Source organism: Aquila chrysaetos, chromosome Z (assembly GCF_900496995.4).
Source record: "Aquila chrysaetos chrysaetos chromosome Z, bAquChr1.4, whole genome shotgun sequence".
NCBI classification, from domain to species: domain Eukaryota; kingdom Metazoa; phylum Chordata; class Aves; order Accipitriformes; family Accipitridae; genus Aquila; species Aquila chrysaetos.
This window is the reverse complement of record NC_044030.1, coordinates 43170359-43189735: the sequence shown is the minus strand read 5'-3', so window position 1 is coordinate 43189735 and position 19377 is coordinate 43170359. Positions and strand designations below refer to the sequence as shown.

General features: G+C 41.4%; 1 protein-coding gene across 1 annotated transcript in view; it reads right to left on the bottom strand.

Annotated features, from left to right (window-relative positions):
* Nucleotides 1-16635: 16635 nt before the first annotated feature.
* SLC28A3 (solute carrier family 28 member 3) overlaps nt 16636-19377 on the bottom strand; it is a 44230-nt gene continuing 41488 nt past the window's right edge. Inside the window, exon 17 of the mRNA XM_030005848.1 lies at nt 16636-18029. Within this exon, the coding sequence (XP_029861708.1) occupies nt 17915-18029 (115 nt within the window). The 3' untranslated portion in view covers nt 16636-17914. The remainder of the gene's footprint in view (nt 18030-19377) is intronic.

Genomic DNA, 19377 nt, shown 5'->3' with positions numbered 1-19377 from the left:
TCCTTTCATCTATCTGCAAAGGCATTTCCAAAGGGCTTAAATCTATATTTCCCATTACTGAAAATCACAATTAGATAAGCTTTGTTAACAGAGATTATTTGATTATTAATAAACTTATTTATGGCTTTCTCATATTAATCGGAGTAAGTAACAAGGATCATTACTCATGAAGTACAAAAAGGATTTGTTTGCAATGCCTTAGCTTTTAAACAGTGATAATAGGGTTCTACATCTACATCTGCAAATCACATTAGATTTTTTGAAGGAAATATTGTTCCTTAAGTACAGAGATCCAGGAATTAGTCAACACACCTTTTTCTCCCATAAATTGCTGATTTCTCAAAACAAAAATTGTTGCTAGGAAAGCATTCCTTTCAAAAAATTCCTGAGCTTGAAAATGTTTGGAAAAGTCACAAAATTATCAAAATAGACTGTTCAAAATGCAAAATCCAGTCTTTTTCACTAGTGTGCAAGATACAAGATAGTTATAGTGGCAGTTTTAATAGATTGTTGAAGTATGCCAAAGAAATGCTTTAACTGACCTGAACCAAATTCTCCCCCAACTGAACGGCACAGCATCCAGACAGAATTGTTTCACTGTATTTCCCAGTTACCCATTTAGAAAGATGCCCCTAATACCCTGAGATAAGCAGCTCCTTCTGGCCTTCTTAAAAGGACTGAGAACTGGACCTATGAATTGTCCATAGCAAGAGATTGAATATTTCTCTCCTGCTTTGTGTAGGCCAGGATTGGCCCAAGGTTTTCTTGATCTGGCCCATCTGCTACCCTTTTGTCATTTTTTTTCCTCACAGGGAAATATAACCACAGCAAGAAGATTAGTGCATAGGAAAAAAATCCATTTGTGTCATTGGAGCTTGCATTTGTTTTCCTGGGTTTTGAATTATTTAATATCTTTATACTTTATTCTCTGATTTTTATTTCCACTTCATCATCCTGGTCCTAATAATTTAATGCTCTTACTCATTCTTCAACCTTTCTGTAACTCCAACCACTTTGTTTCTTCCACTCACCTCTTTCTTTCTCCATTTTCACTCCCCGCTTATTTTCTCTCCCTTCATTTTTTATCTCCTTCTGTTTCTCCCTCTCACTATTCTCTCTTTCTTGACTCCCCACCTCTCTCTTCTCTTTGTATTTCTTTCCCTATCCTCCAATTCTAACTTTACTCCTTTCCTTATGGTCCAGCTCACATGGGTTTCCCTTCTCCCCGCATCCTCCCATATTCTTCTCTCTTGGTAAGATATATATATAGCTGAATGGCAGTCATCCCATTTGTTGCCATTTTCTTTTTTCTGCCCCCCTGCCCCGATTATCAGTGTATCACAAAAGAAGCAAAATTAAACTGTCCAAGTGACAAGTATCTATATGTTTCACACGCTTTTCATACTGTTTTTTCTGTTTTTCTTATAGTATTACCCATAGCTGTTTCCTACCTTTCTAAATATTTGAGACTGTCTGATAGCTGGCAACTTAACCCAGAGCTTGCAGAAGACTTGCAAATACCTATTGAATATGGCCAGTGCAGTGAGGTCGACCTGTACTAGCAGATAATGTGAAACAGACACTATGTGTGCTACTGCATTTCAGAGGTCTGATGCCTGAAGGAAACTATTTGTATCAATATTATTAACTTTCTTTTTACCAATAATTCTGAAAGACATTCAGCTGACATGGTTTTTTCTACAGTCAAAAGCACCATGGATATTACATACAGTAGTTTTCTGATCCTTGCCTAAATGAGAGCAGGTCGCTTAGGTTCCTTGGCAAACAATTAAAAGTAAAAGCAGAAATGGCAAAAGCAAACTACAGTAACAAGACTGAATTGGCCTATGGGAATTATATCTACAGCTCACATTAGAGGAAAGAGGGACAAGAGCTTCTTCTTAAAGCAAGACAAAAGCCACCAACCTATGAACTGCACTGCCAACAAGGGTAGTGACACGCACTCAGCCTCGCAGGATTGCAAAGTGTTGCGAGCCACTTGAAAGTCACTCTTGTGGTTACCATGTCATCAACTCCTCATTATGCTTTTGCACTGCTACAGCTCCCAGTAATGATTTTTCTCTTTCAATAAAATATAACTAGTTCCTGAAAAGTTACATTTAAAAAACCTGTGGGAGCAGCTCGGAACACCTGGCATTTGTTTTCAAGAGTGACCGTTAGAATTTGTTGTGCTGCACGTTTGCCAAGCCTTGAAGAACTAGTTTTACAAGGTCAGGTCGGAGGATGGCCTTGTGTAGGCCTGGGAAGATGTGGCTGAAGACAGTCACGAGTATGTGTATGGAATGTTTTTATCTTTAACTGTTCTGAGTGAGGACTGGCAAACATCCCAGCTGAGCCAGATATGCCCTCCTGTGCTAGTAGTATTGGCTGTGAGCCGTTAGTACTTTCTGGATCTTTGTTGAAACATATATAAGTTGGATTCTTTTGTGAAATAAAGGGAATCTTGCACAGAGAGTTTGAGCGCTTAATTGAGTCTCCGCAAAACCTAAGAGAGAGGGCCTCTTACTTAAGCTGTGAAAGCTTCGTTCTTCAGATCTTGATGTTATTCTCTGAGTTTCTCCAGGAAAAAGAAGAAAAACAATGGTTTTATTCATTAATTTAGATGTAGATCAATTAACAGAATATTTTAGTTGCTTAGTCCTGTGTAAAAGCATATTTACTGCTGGTGTTTTAAATCCCACTTCAGAGTGACTTTGGAAAGACTGTGTCAAACACTTAAGCCTGCACTGTACCTGCTACATGTAAACCTGTTCCTTCCAGTTCTCCCTGACAGTGACATCTCAAGGAGCCACGTACATTATGCTTTTTCTGTTCATGTGTTTGCAGAGTTATAAAATGACAGGTAACTTAATCAATGTTTTACATATACAGATCTATTACTTCATCATCTTACAACGACACATCGCACCTCAGATACCATCTAGCCCAAAAGCTCACCGAAATCCATGTGACTTCTTCTGACTCTGCTTGACTTTGAAACAGGCCGTACGTTGCTGTGACTCTCTGACAGGACAATAGAGTGGAAAACCTCCTAATGCTCAGCATGGTCCAGTCCCCCTTTTATTGGCAGATATTAGTTACATGGACATTTAATCATATATTTATAGGTAGTCCCTGTTCAAAGGTTTAAGACTAGAAAAACAGGAGGAGGAGGAAATTCAGCGGTGAGCTGAGGGAAGCCCAGAACCAAGGAATGAGTGAGGCTGGATGGCCCTAATGTGCTTAATTGTCCGAAAGGCTGAACTGTCAAACACGTTTGTGAGAAGAGACTAGACAATAGAAGGCAGTGTAGCTGATGGGCTCAGAAAAGTGATTTTAAAAGCAGGAACCATACAAACAGCACACAGCTGAGTCAGTAGGACATGAGCGGTACAGGGAGAACAACAGCTTGAAACCAGGGAAGGGGGGCAAGCAGGGCAACAGGTAAAAGAAGAGGAAGTTTGAGAAAGTGGCAGGAGTTTCTAAAGTAGACAAATTTCCCATCATTCTCAGAGAGTGAAGAGGATGGAGATGAGTTTTCAATCAGCCAGAAATGATGAAGTAACAATACAGCAAGCACACCCCTGCAAAAGTCTAGACAAAAAGTTGGAATGACTATTTAGTTGTCACATTGAAGCTGAGGGTTTTCTAGTGATGGATGTTTTCAGTAATAGGCCTCTTTTGGTTCAAGAATGATTACTGCAGGAAACCTACTTGATGAAAAGTGAGTGCACTTGATATTCTGTCATCTTCTTTCAAATGCTGTGTTTGTCAATTCTCCGATGCTTTGAAAACCTCAGCTTGGAAGATTGACAATAAAATAACACAAAGCATAGGTGAGATCACTCCAACAGAGTGGTTGCCCTATGGATACAAACCAGTCTCAAGCTTTTCTGGGGTGTTCTTCACCACAGTAGGCAAACTCTAGCTGCATGAAGATATGTTGTGGCAAACAAACAAACAAACCTGTGAAGTAAAAGAGTTGGTAGAGAAAAAATGAATTCCACCTCCGAAAAACATTCCCAGTCATGTCTCTCTCTGTTTTTAATGTAAACAATGATGTTTTGGAAACCAGATGACACTAGAACTGGGGAAAACATCAGACAACAAAATTAAACATATATATCTATGAGAGATTCACAATGAGAGATGGAGTGGTCAAGTTTTCAACACTAATGCAAATTATTATACATTTTCTGGACATGCCTATTGTGCAGACATTGTCCGAAAGCTAATTTTAAAATGCAAACCTTGCTTCCTTTTGTCTCATGAAAAAAAAAAGGTTTAAACAAATGGAATTTGTCAATTAACAACAATGAACCTATTATATGCCAGATGTGTGACTTATGTGTATTTCTTAATGTTAGGAAGTCCAAACACAGAACACCAACAAAAATGAGAATCGCAGTCTCAGCCCATACAGAAAAACAGAGTGTCTTCTGAAAAGCCTGTTTCAGAAAATAATATTCACACAAAAATTGTACAAGCACCAGTTGAAAGTTTTAATTTCCCACTGTTTTGCATTTTTTATTTCAGCTCCACTTTCCAGGTTTTCTTAAGTGTTCTCATCTTTCACTTTTGGGCTGGTGAGAAATTGTAGATACTTCTGCGTACACCCAGAGATACTGAAAATCCTCTTTGGGCTGTGACAGTATTCAGCTTGTGGGTGGTGTTTAGGGCCTTGTTTTGCAAAGACAGCTTTGAATTTTGGTGCTCTGCATGTGGACAAAGCCCTCACTCCATCCTGCCTGATGCCCTATGTCCTGTGGCTGCCTCACCTACACCCTCTCCCTCCTTGCTGCACCCCTCTCCCCCCTTCCTATCCCCCAAAGGGAAAGCAGCTGCCTGGGAGGCAGCAACACACTCTGGCATCTGAAAAGAGGGACGTGGAGACATAGGGAAGCACAGTGGAGAGAATAGAAGAGACAGAAAATTATCGGAGGAAGAACAGAGCAGGGAAGAGTGGAGTCCCCATCCCCTGGGCACTGGGGAGAGGAGTGAGCCCACCGACACACGCCATGGGAAACCACAGTAACCTCCTTGGCAAGCTCCTTCACTGAAGGATCAGAGCAGAGGGGAAGGGCAGAAAAGAGGTTTGAAAATCTCAAAAAGATGCCACAGACTCAGAGAAGCATCTGCCAGAAACGCAAGCACTCAGGTAAGAGAAGGCATCCATCGTGCCTGGAGATGCATGTTGTTCCACGCCTGTCCATCCTCTTGCTCCTTAGGGGAGGACTGAAACTCATATATTTTCACAACATATGCTACAATGTATGTCAGTATGTCACTAATGCCATATGAATCATTCCTATGTCACAGTGCAAACAGTGTGGGGAGGATTTTTCAGATCTTTGTTGTAAATGACTAGAAACAGCTTAAAAGCATACATATGAAGTGTTAGTGGATAGGATCCTTCAATCTGGAGGTTTCATACCTTTTTTTTCAGATGTAGCAGTCATCTCTAGAGAGTATCCCATAATTATAAATTCTGTAACATAGGGAAGCTCTCCATTCTGTTCAGAAATCCTGTGAATTGCTGCTTTGTCCTTGCCTAGACCTGAAATCCAGAGGAGTAGGCAGTACTCTTTTGGAGATCCTCCATTACTGATGGTTGAGAGGCAGAAAACAGTCACATGAACCTTTCACCCTAGGGAATGTTCCTCATTCAATCCTACATGCCCCATGCTTTCCTTGCTGGTTTGTTTGTTGTTCTTTAAAATTATTTCTTTCCTGACATACTTTTGTGGAAGAATCATAGGATTCCAATGCACTGGTAAATTGAAGCAACTTTTAAGGCATTTTTAAGCAGAAGAATGCTGGTGAGGAGGGTACATTTGAAAACACCTTGACTGACTGCAGAGCCCACCACAGCTCACAAGCCTAAACACTATGGAGAGTCTGTTCTGAAGAGCTTACCTAGGGGACATAGTTGGTACATCATCAGCTTTGAGGGGGCTCAGATCCTGCTTCAGCATCAGAAAAGAAGAAAATTCTTAAGATGTACAAGACTCTGGATTCTGACTTCTCTGGCCATTTTGGCCACGTGCCAGGATGCAAAGAGCTTGATGCTGAGCACATGAAATCTGTCTGTAAGTGTGGTATGCTTGAAAAGCTCCCCAAAACCCAGCTCATCTGACACATTCACAGCAGTGTGGCAGGTCCAGGCTCAGTCATTTCTATTGTTGGTACACCCAGTCCTTGTGAGAGTGGAACCACAGAGCAGCCCTGGTGCCAACACTGCTGAGCTCTATAGAAACAGGTACGGGAGTGGAAACAAAGCCTGCTTCTGCAGATGTCCTTTTCCTTCTTCAGACATTCCTGAGCAGATTTTAGCTACTTAAGAACACATTGTAACTGAAGTAGCTGAAATGAAAAATAATGAACCTTATCCTTAAGTGATCTTATAGTTTGTATGACAAGAATGAGAAAAATAACATCGATCATGATTACACTAACTAGAAGACTCAGACTGGTTCATGTAGCTCATTTTTTGTTAAATAATAGTTAAATAGGGTTATTTTGTATTTCTAAATAGACAGGGTGTTAGCATAAGTTGATAGGCCAGTTATATTTCCATTAGTGTCATTTGTGGTGTTCATGACTCTTTTTCAATAGATAGCACTTGTAATTTGTTTACTGTTTTCTTTTTTGTGTCCAGCCTGCTGGGTCATCCAGATCATTTTCATAGCCTGAACCTTTTCCATAGGCTGCACATTGACAGCCTGTGGAAATATTTCCATATACCTAATAAGGGGACTTCATGTACAGTTATAGGACAAGACTTATCTTTTGTACTTTAACAAGGTAGGAAACCATGCCCAAGTTATGTTTAAGCAGTAAAGCAGTTTTTCATTTGCTATAAAGGAAAGGCAGATCCAAGCAAGGATTTTCTGCAACAAAGAGGTATACAAATTTTCATTTTTAGCCCATACTGCTCCTTTAGAAGTCTGGGGTTTGATGTTGTGCTGACTTTGCCTCCAGAAGAGATAACAGCTGCAGCTCTAAGATTGCTCTCCAACCCTTCAAGAACTGCTCCAGCATGGGTCATTTTCATGGGGTACAGCCCTTCAGGGACAGACTGCTCCTGTGTGGGCTCTCCATGGGCTGCAGCTCCCCTCAGGGCTTGTCCACCTGTTGTAGCGTGGCTGCAGGTTGTATAGCTGCTCCAGTGTTGTCCTCCATGGGCTGCAGGGGCACAACCAGCTCCACCACGGTCTTCTCCACAGGCTTCAGGGGAATCTCTTGTTCTGGTGCCTGGAGCACCTCCTCCCCTTCTTCTCCACCAGCCTTGGTGTCTGCAGGGCTGTTTCTTTCATATCTTTCCCACTCCTCTCTCTCACAATAGATGCACTGTGTTTTTTACCCTTTCTTAAATAGGTTAGCACTGAGGTGCCACCAGCGCTGCTGATGGGCTCAGCTGTGCCCTGTGGTGGGCCCGTTTGGGAACTGGCTGGAACCAGCTGTGTCTGATGGAGGCAGCCCTTGTGTCTTCTCACAGACGCCAGCGCTGCAGCCCCCTACTACCAAAACCTTGCCACATAAACCCAACACACCACTTCACCATAACAGAATCAGTCCTGTGGGGTTGTATGCAGGAGTGGTCCAGCAACAGCAGATCCATAACTTCTGCCACTGATCTCAAAAGAGCTCTAATGGTGTCACCTACATTGGTTTATGGTGGAGATCTAGCACAGAGCCATCACCCGCCTAGCAGAGCCACCTAGACCTCATGGCCAGTCCTTAGACTCAATGTAAAGCAGAGAGCTTAATAAGATCTTGCAAAACTGATGTATTCTTTCACTTTTGAACATTATCAAGCTGACTATTTATAAACTAAGCAAACAAATCCCCCAAAGCTATTGTCTCCTGCCCCCTCCTTTTACAAACACCTTTGTGAAAAGTCTGTCCTTGTTGCCCCTTTTCAGATCCACAGGTACTACCAGCAGCAGCACCAGACACATGAATTTTCAGTCCTGGTCTACCTAGACTTGTGATAAAGAGGCTGGTGCTAACACTGGTTAAACCCCCCCCCCCCCCCCCCAATCTCACCGATGCTAGAGCAATACATGGATCTCTTCAAAAGATATGTGTATATAAAACTCAAGTACCAACCCACTGAGAAGCAGTTGTTTGTCTGTGGTGGAAACAAAGCCCCACAGCCCCATCTGTGATAACAAATGAGAACTTTGGCTCTTGTCCATGGCCAGGGATGGAGCCAGCCAACACAGACCTAGCCATGGACCATTAAACGTGGGGCACAGCGGTGAAAGGGATTATCTTATTGCAGTGTATTGTTTTATCAGCAGTTGAGGACTACGCTGTACAAATAGAATAAAAGTGTAACACATTTATACTCTTGCTTAAGAAAAGAGGCCTGGTTATATTTGTATTGTGCTCTATATTGTATCATTAATGGCTGCTTAATTTGTACTGCCTTAAATTTATCTCTGATAGTGCTACTATGATTACTATTCTATGCATTTGTCTCAGTTGTTGCCTTGATCTCTACACATGCTTTTTCTGTTTATTCTGTAAAAATTGCACCAAAAGCTCACTGATGCTTGGTCTATTTGTTTGTACAATAAAGAGTAAAATGGAGATTAGTGCCTGCTCATGGTCCCTGTGAAAGTAATACACTTAGAATTATACTTACTGTGTTTTAGAATATGCTTTGCAAGAAACAGTGCCATCAAACAAGACAGCCATCATCAACATAGTCTTATTTTGTCACAATCAGAAAAAAGACATCTAGCAGCAGTTTATTCTGGGGCATATAAGAGGCTCTTCCAAGAATCTTAAATGAGATAATTTTTAGAGAAAGAACAGTAATAATTCACAACGCCAATGGGTCATTTGTACCAAGACCTCAGGATTCAGCCTTGTCTCTCAGAAATGTCTATATCAGCAAAGATAATCTGTAAATGGAAGATGTTTTGTCTTTTGAAAACTGGTTTCCACAATGTTGCCTCTCAAAATAAACCAGGGGAAGAATTACCATTCTCCTCTGCTTTGGCCGGCACTACCAGGTCTGACTCAATTGGAACTCTCTTTGGTAGATTCAAGCTTGTCAGATAAGATCTTTTTCTTGACTGCTAGTGCTGCAAAGTCAAATAGTTCTCAGGAATCAGGCTACTTCTGTCTTTGATAGCTAATGAGTAATTACGTGACTGGATTTGCACAGAAGTTACTATAACAGCTGTATCTGAGAAAGCATAACACATGAAAGGAATCCGGTTCACTCTCTCCCACCACCTCATATAGTTTTAGTGGGAGTCAAGTACACTGAAAAATATTTTTTGCCACATAAGTAAGCACGTGAACATAGCAAGTGAACATACATCTAGTACAGAAGCCATTTTTGCCTGATATCTGTGTTGTAGAATTTTGGGAGATGTTTGCACAGACCAAAGGCCTTATCTCAGAGAAGAAATAAATCTAGATGCAGCTGAAAGCACCTTCTTATGGCTCTTTCAGGGACTGTTTAAAGAGTAAGAAGGGGGAGAGGATAACTTCTAATGCAGGAACAAGTTCTGTACAATTTTAGCATCCTACTGTATCCTCAAAGAACTGTCCTCAAAGGACAAGGTCTCTGTAGATCAGAATAGCAATGATTAGATAAAGAATTACATTTTTCTAGTTATTGCAATATACTCAGACGTGGAGAAGAAAGTCTTTCCAGTTGGCACTAATATTTTGAAAGAACTTTAAGCAGTAAGCTTCAAGGAATGGAAAGTTATCATTATTTAAAGTCTTGCATTTCCCTGGAAATAAAAAGAATATAGAGAAAACACTATGGTGGATTAGACCAACACTTTAATCTTTTCCTTTTGGCCATTGTTTGGCAAATTCTTCATTGAAAACAGTCAAGTTAAAGTCTGCAGGACAGAAATGTACCTTTTGGAACTAGCTGAAAGTATCTTTGGAGAATATGCTCCCTTTCACGTCCAAGTGAAAATGCTTTTATGTGCAATGTTCCAGAAAAGGCAGCCTTTTCAAAGCTGGGCATTGCTGGTAAAAGCAACATCACCACTCCCACCTCCCTACCACCCACAAGGGCTTTAGTTAATTCCAACGATAAGCGTACACAACAGCCTTTACAGAATGACATTAGGAAATATGAAGAAAAGCTGATGTAACAAAGCCAAATCTATCTGAGCCTGTGTCAACAGCACACTGCCTCTGGCTTTGAGCCCTTTGGGTTTTTCGAGAGTGTTCTGTGGATAGTTCCAGTTCAGGTTTCTGAAGGATGGGTGCTCAAATCCACTTGCCTTTGTGTATGCCCTTCCTGAATGTTCCCATTAACACAGTCACAAATCTGAGAGATGAAGGACAGCCCAAAGAAGGTAGCAGGTGTTCTGCTGTTCTCATATTATTTAATAAAACTTGTCTCAATTGGAGTGAAAGTAATGGAGAGACCCTCCTTATGTAAGTTTCGAGAAGACTATACCCATCCCGTCTCTTTTAAAGAGCCTTTTAAATTCTGTACAAGAGTTTGCAACTCACTGTGGGCAGGTTACTGTTCTGCAAAGTGTATTACTTTGCCATGTTTATTAGTAAGTATTTAAGCTCTTGAGTAGTGGTTCTAGTATCTCTGGAAGGCAAGGGGGCTCTTTGTGCTTCCCTCTTCCCTGTAAATAAAGAGTTTGCCAGACATTGCAACAATTGATACTTCAGAAACAGGCCGTTTACTTGAGTTACATCTCATAAGCATGTCTTGTCATTGCTTTCTTCACAATACATCATTTCCCTCTCCTTTCCAATGGTGCCATTTTCTAGGGCTGCTACTCATGGAGTATGTCATCCTCAACATGTTTTTTTCTTAACCCTCTTTACCACAGTAAGCTGATTCCTCCTGTTCCCCCTTACCTCTACAAGACAACTAAGGAAAATTATACCAGCATGTGAAAAGCCGTATTGTGTTCAGCAAGCACCATGGTAGAGGACATGCTGAGAGCTGGGTTGGTGGTGGAGATGACAGTAAAATGGACTTTTCTATTGTTATTGGTTTTGCTATTCTCGGCCATGCACGAGTTTTAGAAACCTTTAGCCCCATAATACTTGCAGCTATGTAGAATGGGGATACTGTAGCAGGGTGCACAACTACTCTCCCCACACTACCATGTGTTGGAAGTTTTTGCAGTTATCTAGGCCTTTATTTATTACATAATTCACTCTACTACTTTCACTAAGGTTACTGCAGACAGGCATTAACACCCTTCACCACAATCTACAAAGGTAATGAGAAATCTGGGGCATCAGCAAGCAGCATTTTAGGAAAAGATGATTTTCAGGGGTAGCTGTGTGGCACTCCAAAAAGTGGAGCTGTTGAAAGTGCCCACAGTGGCCCCTTAAAAGCAAACCACCTTGGCTAAAGCATATCATATTTTTATATTACCTGAAAGTGGGGGATAGTTAATAAAAGTATTTAACCTGAAATTTTGAGCAACAAAACCCCCAAGTTGGCCACATATATACAAATAAAAAGGCTAGATACTTGTATCCCTACCAGTTTTCTTGGGAAGAGCTTTTACTGATTGTATTCTGACACCTAGTGGTCGGAGAAAGGAAAAATTCCAGCACCCCTGTGGTGATGTGTGGAAACCAAAACAGAGGTGATCAAAAGTAAAAGCAGCACATTCAGAGAGCAAGATGTGACCGGTGCTACTGTAAAGCCATGGAAGGGTCAGAAGAAGAAAGGATGGAAGGAGGGAATCAGGAGGCTTGGGAATAAAACAGTTATCCGGTAAATGAAGCCTGACCTGAAATCTCAGTCTGGGCTTTGCCGCGGTTTTATTATGGCAGTCAAGACAGGACAAGGAAAGAACTGATAGCTCTAAGGGAGTTCTGCAAGTTTTCCTAGGTGGTTTCACGTCAAGCCAGATAGCGCAATCACTTATGCAAGGTAAATGTATAGTATAGAGAGTACCTCAGTTGACTTCTGCTGAGCTGTTCGCAAGAATAGTGTGTAACTCCAAGGACAAATTACTTTTTTGAAATGCCTGGGCATGATTATTCAAAAAACTGTGGGGGGTTGGATATCTTTTACATGGTATTTGTGAGCTGAAAATAGAGAAAGGCTTTTTTCAGTGGCTTCTTGAGGAAGTACCTGTAACACAGAAATGATTCAAAATAAACAGATAAGAAAGAGACTTTGGAGTCTTTCCCTGTGTAATAATTGGTGTAATATGGTCAAACAGCCAACTATAGTCAAATGAGAGTTTTGTAGGACAAGTTCAGTCAGCAGTTAAGGATACTTGGAATATTTGGGGTCATAGAGATAATAAAGCAGCTGTGGAAGGTAGCTGGGATGGTGCTATGTAACAGGAGTTATTTGGTACGGGCTCCAATTTTTTTTGTGTCCCTGCTGTTACTTGAGCTCAAACGCTACAGCAGTGCAATAGTGTTTCTTTAGAGAGGGGAAATAACATTGGTATGAACTACCCACGGTCTTCTTCCTTCATTTGAACCAGAGCTGTTGGTTTAGGAAAAGTGCAGATTGGTGGAGTTATATGTTTTGATCCATCTGTAAGAGCCTCTGACAGAAACTAGGCATGTAATGCATAGTTCCTCAATACTTTTCAGTGCAGAATCAGGCTGGAGACAGCTCCCAGATATATAATCCCACAACTGCAAAAGCTCTGCTCTCCCATTTCTGCTGTCTAACAATTTTTGCTGTACTGCAACTGCTAACAACACCCCCCCAAGCTACTGCTTCATGTTACAGGTCAGGAGCAGAGACATCACAGAGCTGAGAAACTTTCCCAAGTACACATGAGGCCTGTGGCAAAACTCACAACTGGACACAAATCTAGGTTTATTATCCTACACATGGGGCCATTGTCCCCAACATGGGAACTCCAAATGTTGCAAAGCAATTCCTGCTGTGGTAGGAACACTTCCCTAGCATGTGGAAAACAAGTAAGCAACAAGACCCAAGTATAATATTTCTTACATGTATTTAATCCTGGTAACACACAACATTTTGTATGTAAAAACTCAAGATTTTCTCACTTCATCTAGACAAACATGGCTGTGAACTACCATCTATACTTGCCACCAGCAAAAGCATGCAGCAATCTCATGTAGTGTGCTCCCATGTTCCTGACATTTCTAGTCACCTGACACCAAAGGCACCAGTCAATATAGCAAAAAGAAAATGTCTATTTTCATTATGGCAACCATGGCAACGCATGCATTCTGATCTATGCCTTTTGAGGTAGTGCACTGGTTGCTGTAATGAATCCCTATGCTGCAGAATGCCATAGCAACAAGAAAATGCTTTGATTTTTTTTTTTTTTTTTTGCCTCTGTAAAACCATCATGAAGTAGTTCACAGAGCTTCCCTTGCCCTGCACCAATGCCCTAGACACAGATTTGTCTTCTACCACTGCTGGTGGGGTTGAAGTTCAGAGCCACCATCCCAGCTATATGCCACTACTGAGCAACATGCTTAAGTGACTTTAAAGCTACCTGTATCTAGTTGAAATTTGGAGGTCTGTCAGTGATCCACAGACTCACAAAATTTGGGAACCATAGATGTATGGCACTGCATAGTGGGAAGCAGTCTGACCACTGCGTAGCAAAACCTGTTCCAGTCTGCAGAAGGAAAGAATTGTTATTCATATTCTGTATCTTTAGCATCTTGCCTCTCTCTCCTCATGTCTTTTGTGAGAATGAGGTGACACCTGGTTTGGAGAACACTTACTTGGCTCCATAACTTGCTGAATATGAGCTGCCTCTTTGACATAGTCAATTATGTTCACAAAGGTATATAGGTTGCAAGTGCTGCTGTGGTATGTAGAATTGGAAAAAGAGTTTGTTTCTGAAAGTGTGCTTGTTTTTTCCAACTGCCTCTCAGCCAATTTAAATAGAAATATTTCTGTTACCTACCATATTTTACATTTTCATTTGCCTTGCCTCGCCTCATTTACATAGTTCAGTGCTTTTCTAGATTGGGGCCAGAGAGAACTTGTCTTACATTAAGGACAGTTTTCTTTGATTGTATATGCTCTGAGCATGATAAAGGCTACGCAGTATGTTTCCTGGAACTGTTGTACACTGAACTGTCTAAACATTTCCTGGAATTATTACCAGTGATTTCTAGTGACTAACTAACACCCTGTGAATGTTACAGTACAAAGCTCCACAAGGCTATTAGATACGTGCTGACATCCAGAGAGTAGCTTCTGAGGGTGACAGATTGAGTCACGCCACCTATGCTTCATTAACTTGTAATCTGCATTAGTTACAACCTATTTTGCACTGCCTTGCCAGTAACAACAAAGCAGCTTAAGCTCTTCCTTTTTTGCAAGACCTTTGAAACAGGGATACCTCCACATAGGTTTCATCCATTATTTAATCCATTACTTCCAAAATACTTATGTAGATCTTTGAATCTATACAAGTATAGAGTGTGTATTGGGTTTGTGTGGCAAGGGTTTGGTAGCAGTGGGGGCTACAGGGGTGGCTTCAGTAAGAAGATGCCAGAAGCTTCCCCTATGTCCCATGGAGCCAATGCCAGCCAACTGCAAGATGGACCCACCGCTGGCCAAGGCCGAGCCCATCAGTGATAGTGGTAGTGCCTCTGGGAGAACAGATTTAAGATGGGGGAAAAAAAAGGCTCAATGGCAACTGCAGCCGAAGACAGGAGTGAGAATATGTGAGAGAAACAGCGCTGCAGCCACCAAGGTCAGTAAAGAAGGAGGGAAAGGAGGTGCTCCAGGTGCCAGAGCAGAGGTTCTCCTGCAGCCTGTGATGAAGACCATGGTGAGGCAGGCTGTCCCCCTGCAGCCAATGGAGGTCAACAGTGGAGCAGATATCCACCTGCAGCCTGTGGAGGACCCCACGCCAGAGCAGGTGGATGGCCAAAGAAGGCTGTGACCCTGTGGGAAGCCCATGCTGGAGCAGGCTCCTGGCAGGACCTGGGACCCCATGGAGAGAGGAGCCCACGCTGGAGCAGGTTTTCTGGCAGGACCTGTGACCCCGTGGGGGACCCACGCTGGAGCAGCCTGTGCCTGAAGAACTGCACCCCGTGGAAAGGACATGTGGAAAGAACACACACTGGAGCAGTTCATGAAGAACTGCAGCCTGTGGGAAGGACTTATATTGGAGAAATTCATGGAGGACTGTATCCCGTGGGAGGGACCCCACGCTGGAGCAGGGGAAGAGTGTGAGGAGTCCTCCCCCTGAGGAGGAAGAAGCGGCAGAGACAACGTGTGATGAGCTGACCCCAACCCCCATTCCCTGTCCCCCTGTGCTGCTGAGGCAGGGAGGAGGTAGAGTAAAGTTAAACCTGGAAGAAGGGAGGAGTGGGGGGAAGGTGTTTTAAGATTTGGGTTTTATTTCTCATTATCCTACTCTGGTTGACTGGGGATAAATTAAATTAATTTCCCCTAAGTCAAGTCTGTTTTGCCCGTGATGGTAATTGCTGAGTGATCTCCCTGTCCTTATCTCAACCCACAAGGCTTTTGTTATATTTTCTCTCCCCTGTCCAGCTGAGGGGAGTCATAGAGTGGCTTTGGTGGGCACCTGGTGTCCAGCCAGTGTCAATGCACTGCAAGTGCTAACAAGCATTTGAATAAATCAAAAGTTTCTTCTCAGGTCTGTGTTGCAGGTTCATTGTCACTGGCAATCATGTTGTTGGAAATGTGTTCCTGGGCGCTGATAGTTCAGGGTCCAAGCTTCCAGCGTAACCCCGAGCAGGTGAAATGCACAGTTCCCTTTTTGTGTCGAGAGAGACAGAAGGACCTCTACACATGTGAAGTCCTAGCACCATCACAAGGACAGAGGGAAAATAGCCACCTGAAAGCATGATGGTACTTTTTAGCAATCCCCTTCTGCTTTTGCTGCTTTTTTTGCATTTAGGATGCAACCTTCCCTATATATATCACCTTTTGATTAAGTCATCAGCAAACGAGGTGGGCAATCTCTTTGACCAGGTATAGATAGAGCAATGTCACATATCCTCTGCTAAAATTGCCTTCCATGTAATCCTGCTATAGAGGAGTCCTAAAAAAGAAAAGAAACACACCACATCTCTTCTGTGGGAGGAAGGCTGCTGTCTCAAGCTATATGAGAGGCTTTTTTAGAAGTTCATGCATGGTTGTCCTTACTAGCTGGAGTAGCCCTTTTAACCAGCTTACAATTGTGGCAATGGGAAAAGCAGCCATTTCAAAAGACCAATAGTAAATAGAGCATGCTAGGGAGCAGCAAGGAGGGAGAGTGCCAGTGATGATTTATAAGCAGGGGGTGTGGGGGGTATTCTGCTTGACAGTGAGAGTTAATGTTTCTGATTAATTTCCCTTGAAAGAATATATTTCTCTATTTCAGACTCTAAACTTACTTGAAAGCTAAACCCTGCTATAACCAGGATGCTGGCTAAAAATTGTGGACCAAACCCATGCAGTTTTTTTAGGACAGGCTTGCGTATAATATTTGAGCCTATATCTGCCATAATTAGGATTAACAACATTCTTTAAAAGCACCAAAAACTGAGGTTGACATGCAGTCTCCTAAGCCTAGGTGGATGAGGCCAAAGAAAAGCAGCTAACAATATGAAAACCATGATAAAAATCACAAATAGTAGTAATATTGGTATTTATATTTTTTCAGAAGATTAAGTTAATAAACTGAGTTTTACAGGAGACTACCATCTTTTACAATAAGTCCAAATAAATGCCCCCTGAAAATAGCTGTACTGGTAGCTGTTTTAAGTTCATGAATGTGGATTTCCCAGAACAGATTCTGCAATAATTAATGAAAGATTGAAAAGTTAGTTATTGTTTTATCAGAATAGACTGGTTCATTTCTGTCTGCACAAGTTTCATTTGGGAGGTATGTCAGGACTTTTGTTCCTGTACTTCAGTTCTTAGCTTTTTTCCCAAGTCTTTGGCATTAACAATGGCATAGGATAGGAATATATATATTACAATCTTTTGCAAAACAAACTGCAAACAACTTTTTAGTTTTGGAGTCATGAAAGGTCTGAAGCTTAAAAGCATAACAGACTTTCATCTTCAAGAGGATGTTCTAGAGGTGTTCAAGATCTATTAATGTTGCTTTCACAGGGAGTAGTCAGATTGTGACCTGATTTTACCCACATTTGGTTTGCAGCACAGCTCTGTTGTTTCTGGTACGAATACTGCTCTGAGCTCCTGGTTGGTGACTCCAGGCTCAATTTTCACAATTATTAATAACATAGATTGAGAAGAATCGATACAGAAAACTTTCTTTGGATTTTGGACATTTCCATTTATATGAGTTATCTCCAAACAGAAGCCAACCTCCTGGATCAGGATGTGGCCTGGATACCTCTGGGGGCAGAAAGAGGGGTACTGGGGCACACAGTGGCTAGTCCCTGATTTGGGTGCTTCAGTGACCAAGTTGTGAGGTGCACCCACGTTAGCAGCTCAGTTCATGTGCAGCCATAGTTACCAGAAGAAATGTGCAGAGATTTCTGAGAACAGAGACATTTATCTTCGTGCAGTAAAACCACTTCTTTGGTATCAAAAAGAGCAGAAATAGTATTAGGAATGGATGGCAATTCTAACCATTATTTCTAGTTCACAGCTTTCTGTAAGTGACACTCAAAATCCTCTGAATTTGATTTTGTTCTTCCCTACAGCAGTTTAATTCTACAGATTCATCAGTTTCAGGGTAGAAATGAAATCATGAGTATCAGGCTCAGAAATGTTTTCCTCTTCTGATCTGTAATGGGAGAAGACATCTGCAGCAAGAGGTGTCTTGCATTTATCCTAGTTTAATTTATGAGTAATTCCAAGCAAGTCAGAGGAATTGGGCTGGTAAGAGATGGACAATAAAGGGCGGGGGGGGGGGTGTTCACAATTGCTGTGGAAAAGGAAATTTCTACCAAGGAACACAGCTCTTATTTATGATCTATCCCTGCCCCCCCCCAATTAAGACTTAATCCAAGTGCAATGAAAAGCAGGTTGATGCAGTATTTGGCAACATCCTTTCCAGGAACTCAGGCTGTAGTTTCCTCCAGGGAAGATCTCCTGCGAATGATTTACACTGGAGAAGGAGATAAAAGCAGAAATCAGATATACTCCTCTTCTCTTATGGGAATCTCTCTCTCTCTCTCCCCTCCCCCCCATATATGTAGTACATGTATATATACACACACATATGCACATACACATGCACATGCACACACACACACATACTTTCTCCAAAGCAACTTTAAATGTGTTCAAATTTTCATGAGAAATTAAACAGAGAGAAGACTTTCCGAACACCAGCCATGTGCCAGATGTTCTCCCTTTTTATCAGGGTGATGCCTGCTTTTCTGTATAAAGTCCTTGTGCCCCAAGTATATCTTCTTAGATAACTGAAATGATTGAGGGTTTCACTTCACTATTCAATGTTTTTGCATCTTCAAAGCATTTGCTCAACATTGATTCTGGTGAAAACAGAGCAAGTTCTTGTCTTTGTAGCAACCTGGTAGAGTTAAAATTAGTGTGATGAGGAAAAGTTGGAGTGATGAAGAAATATAAGTGAAGGAAGGTACCCAATATCACAGATGGTTTTTACTGTGCAAAAAAGATTTTGACACTGGTTCAATTTTATGATAAACTCATTTGGAACATCAGGTTGCAAGAACAGAAATTCCTTGCAGTGGTATGCAAGCACTGATGTTCAGGCAGAAGCTGGTGATCTTGATACCAACAAGAATAATTTTCTTAAATTACCTTTTCGTGAAATCTAAAAATGTTACCATAAAAATAAGGCCACCTTACATATTGTACTTGCCCATATTCACAGCTACATTTTATGTCAAGACACGGAAGGAAGAAATGTGTGTCAAAAGAATAATAGAGAGAGAAAAAAATCACCTGAAGTTAGAATTGGAATTTTGATTCCTAACATGAGGAGTTAAACACCACAAGAAATCTCAAGTTGCCACAAGTCTTGACACTAAGAAGATGTAACAAGATACCTCTCTACTACACACACAAAACCGCTGTTTTAGTTAAGCGAGGGGGTGTGAAGGCAGATCCAGTGAAATAAAAAAAATTCTGAAAAATTTCACCATTTGGAGATTTTGTTGAGAGAATTCTTGCAGGTTAGATTACAGCAACTTCACGGTTACATTTACATTGTATGTTTTTGTTGTAGACAAATGCTCAATCTCAGAGCATTGTCTTTGCTAAAAGAAATGTGAAAAGAAGGATGAAGTTCTATTTTCAATAGCATGGAAAAAAGCTGAATTAGAGTACTTATTTCTAAAGCAATTAGTTGTGCAAATGTAAAAAAAAGCAACACATTAGGACAAATTTAAAAGGTTCTTGCCATAATCTAAATACATAGAACTTTGGTTCTTTGTGAAGCAGTGTTAAGTATGTCTGAATATACTCCTTAT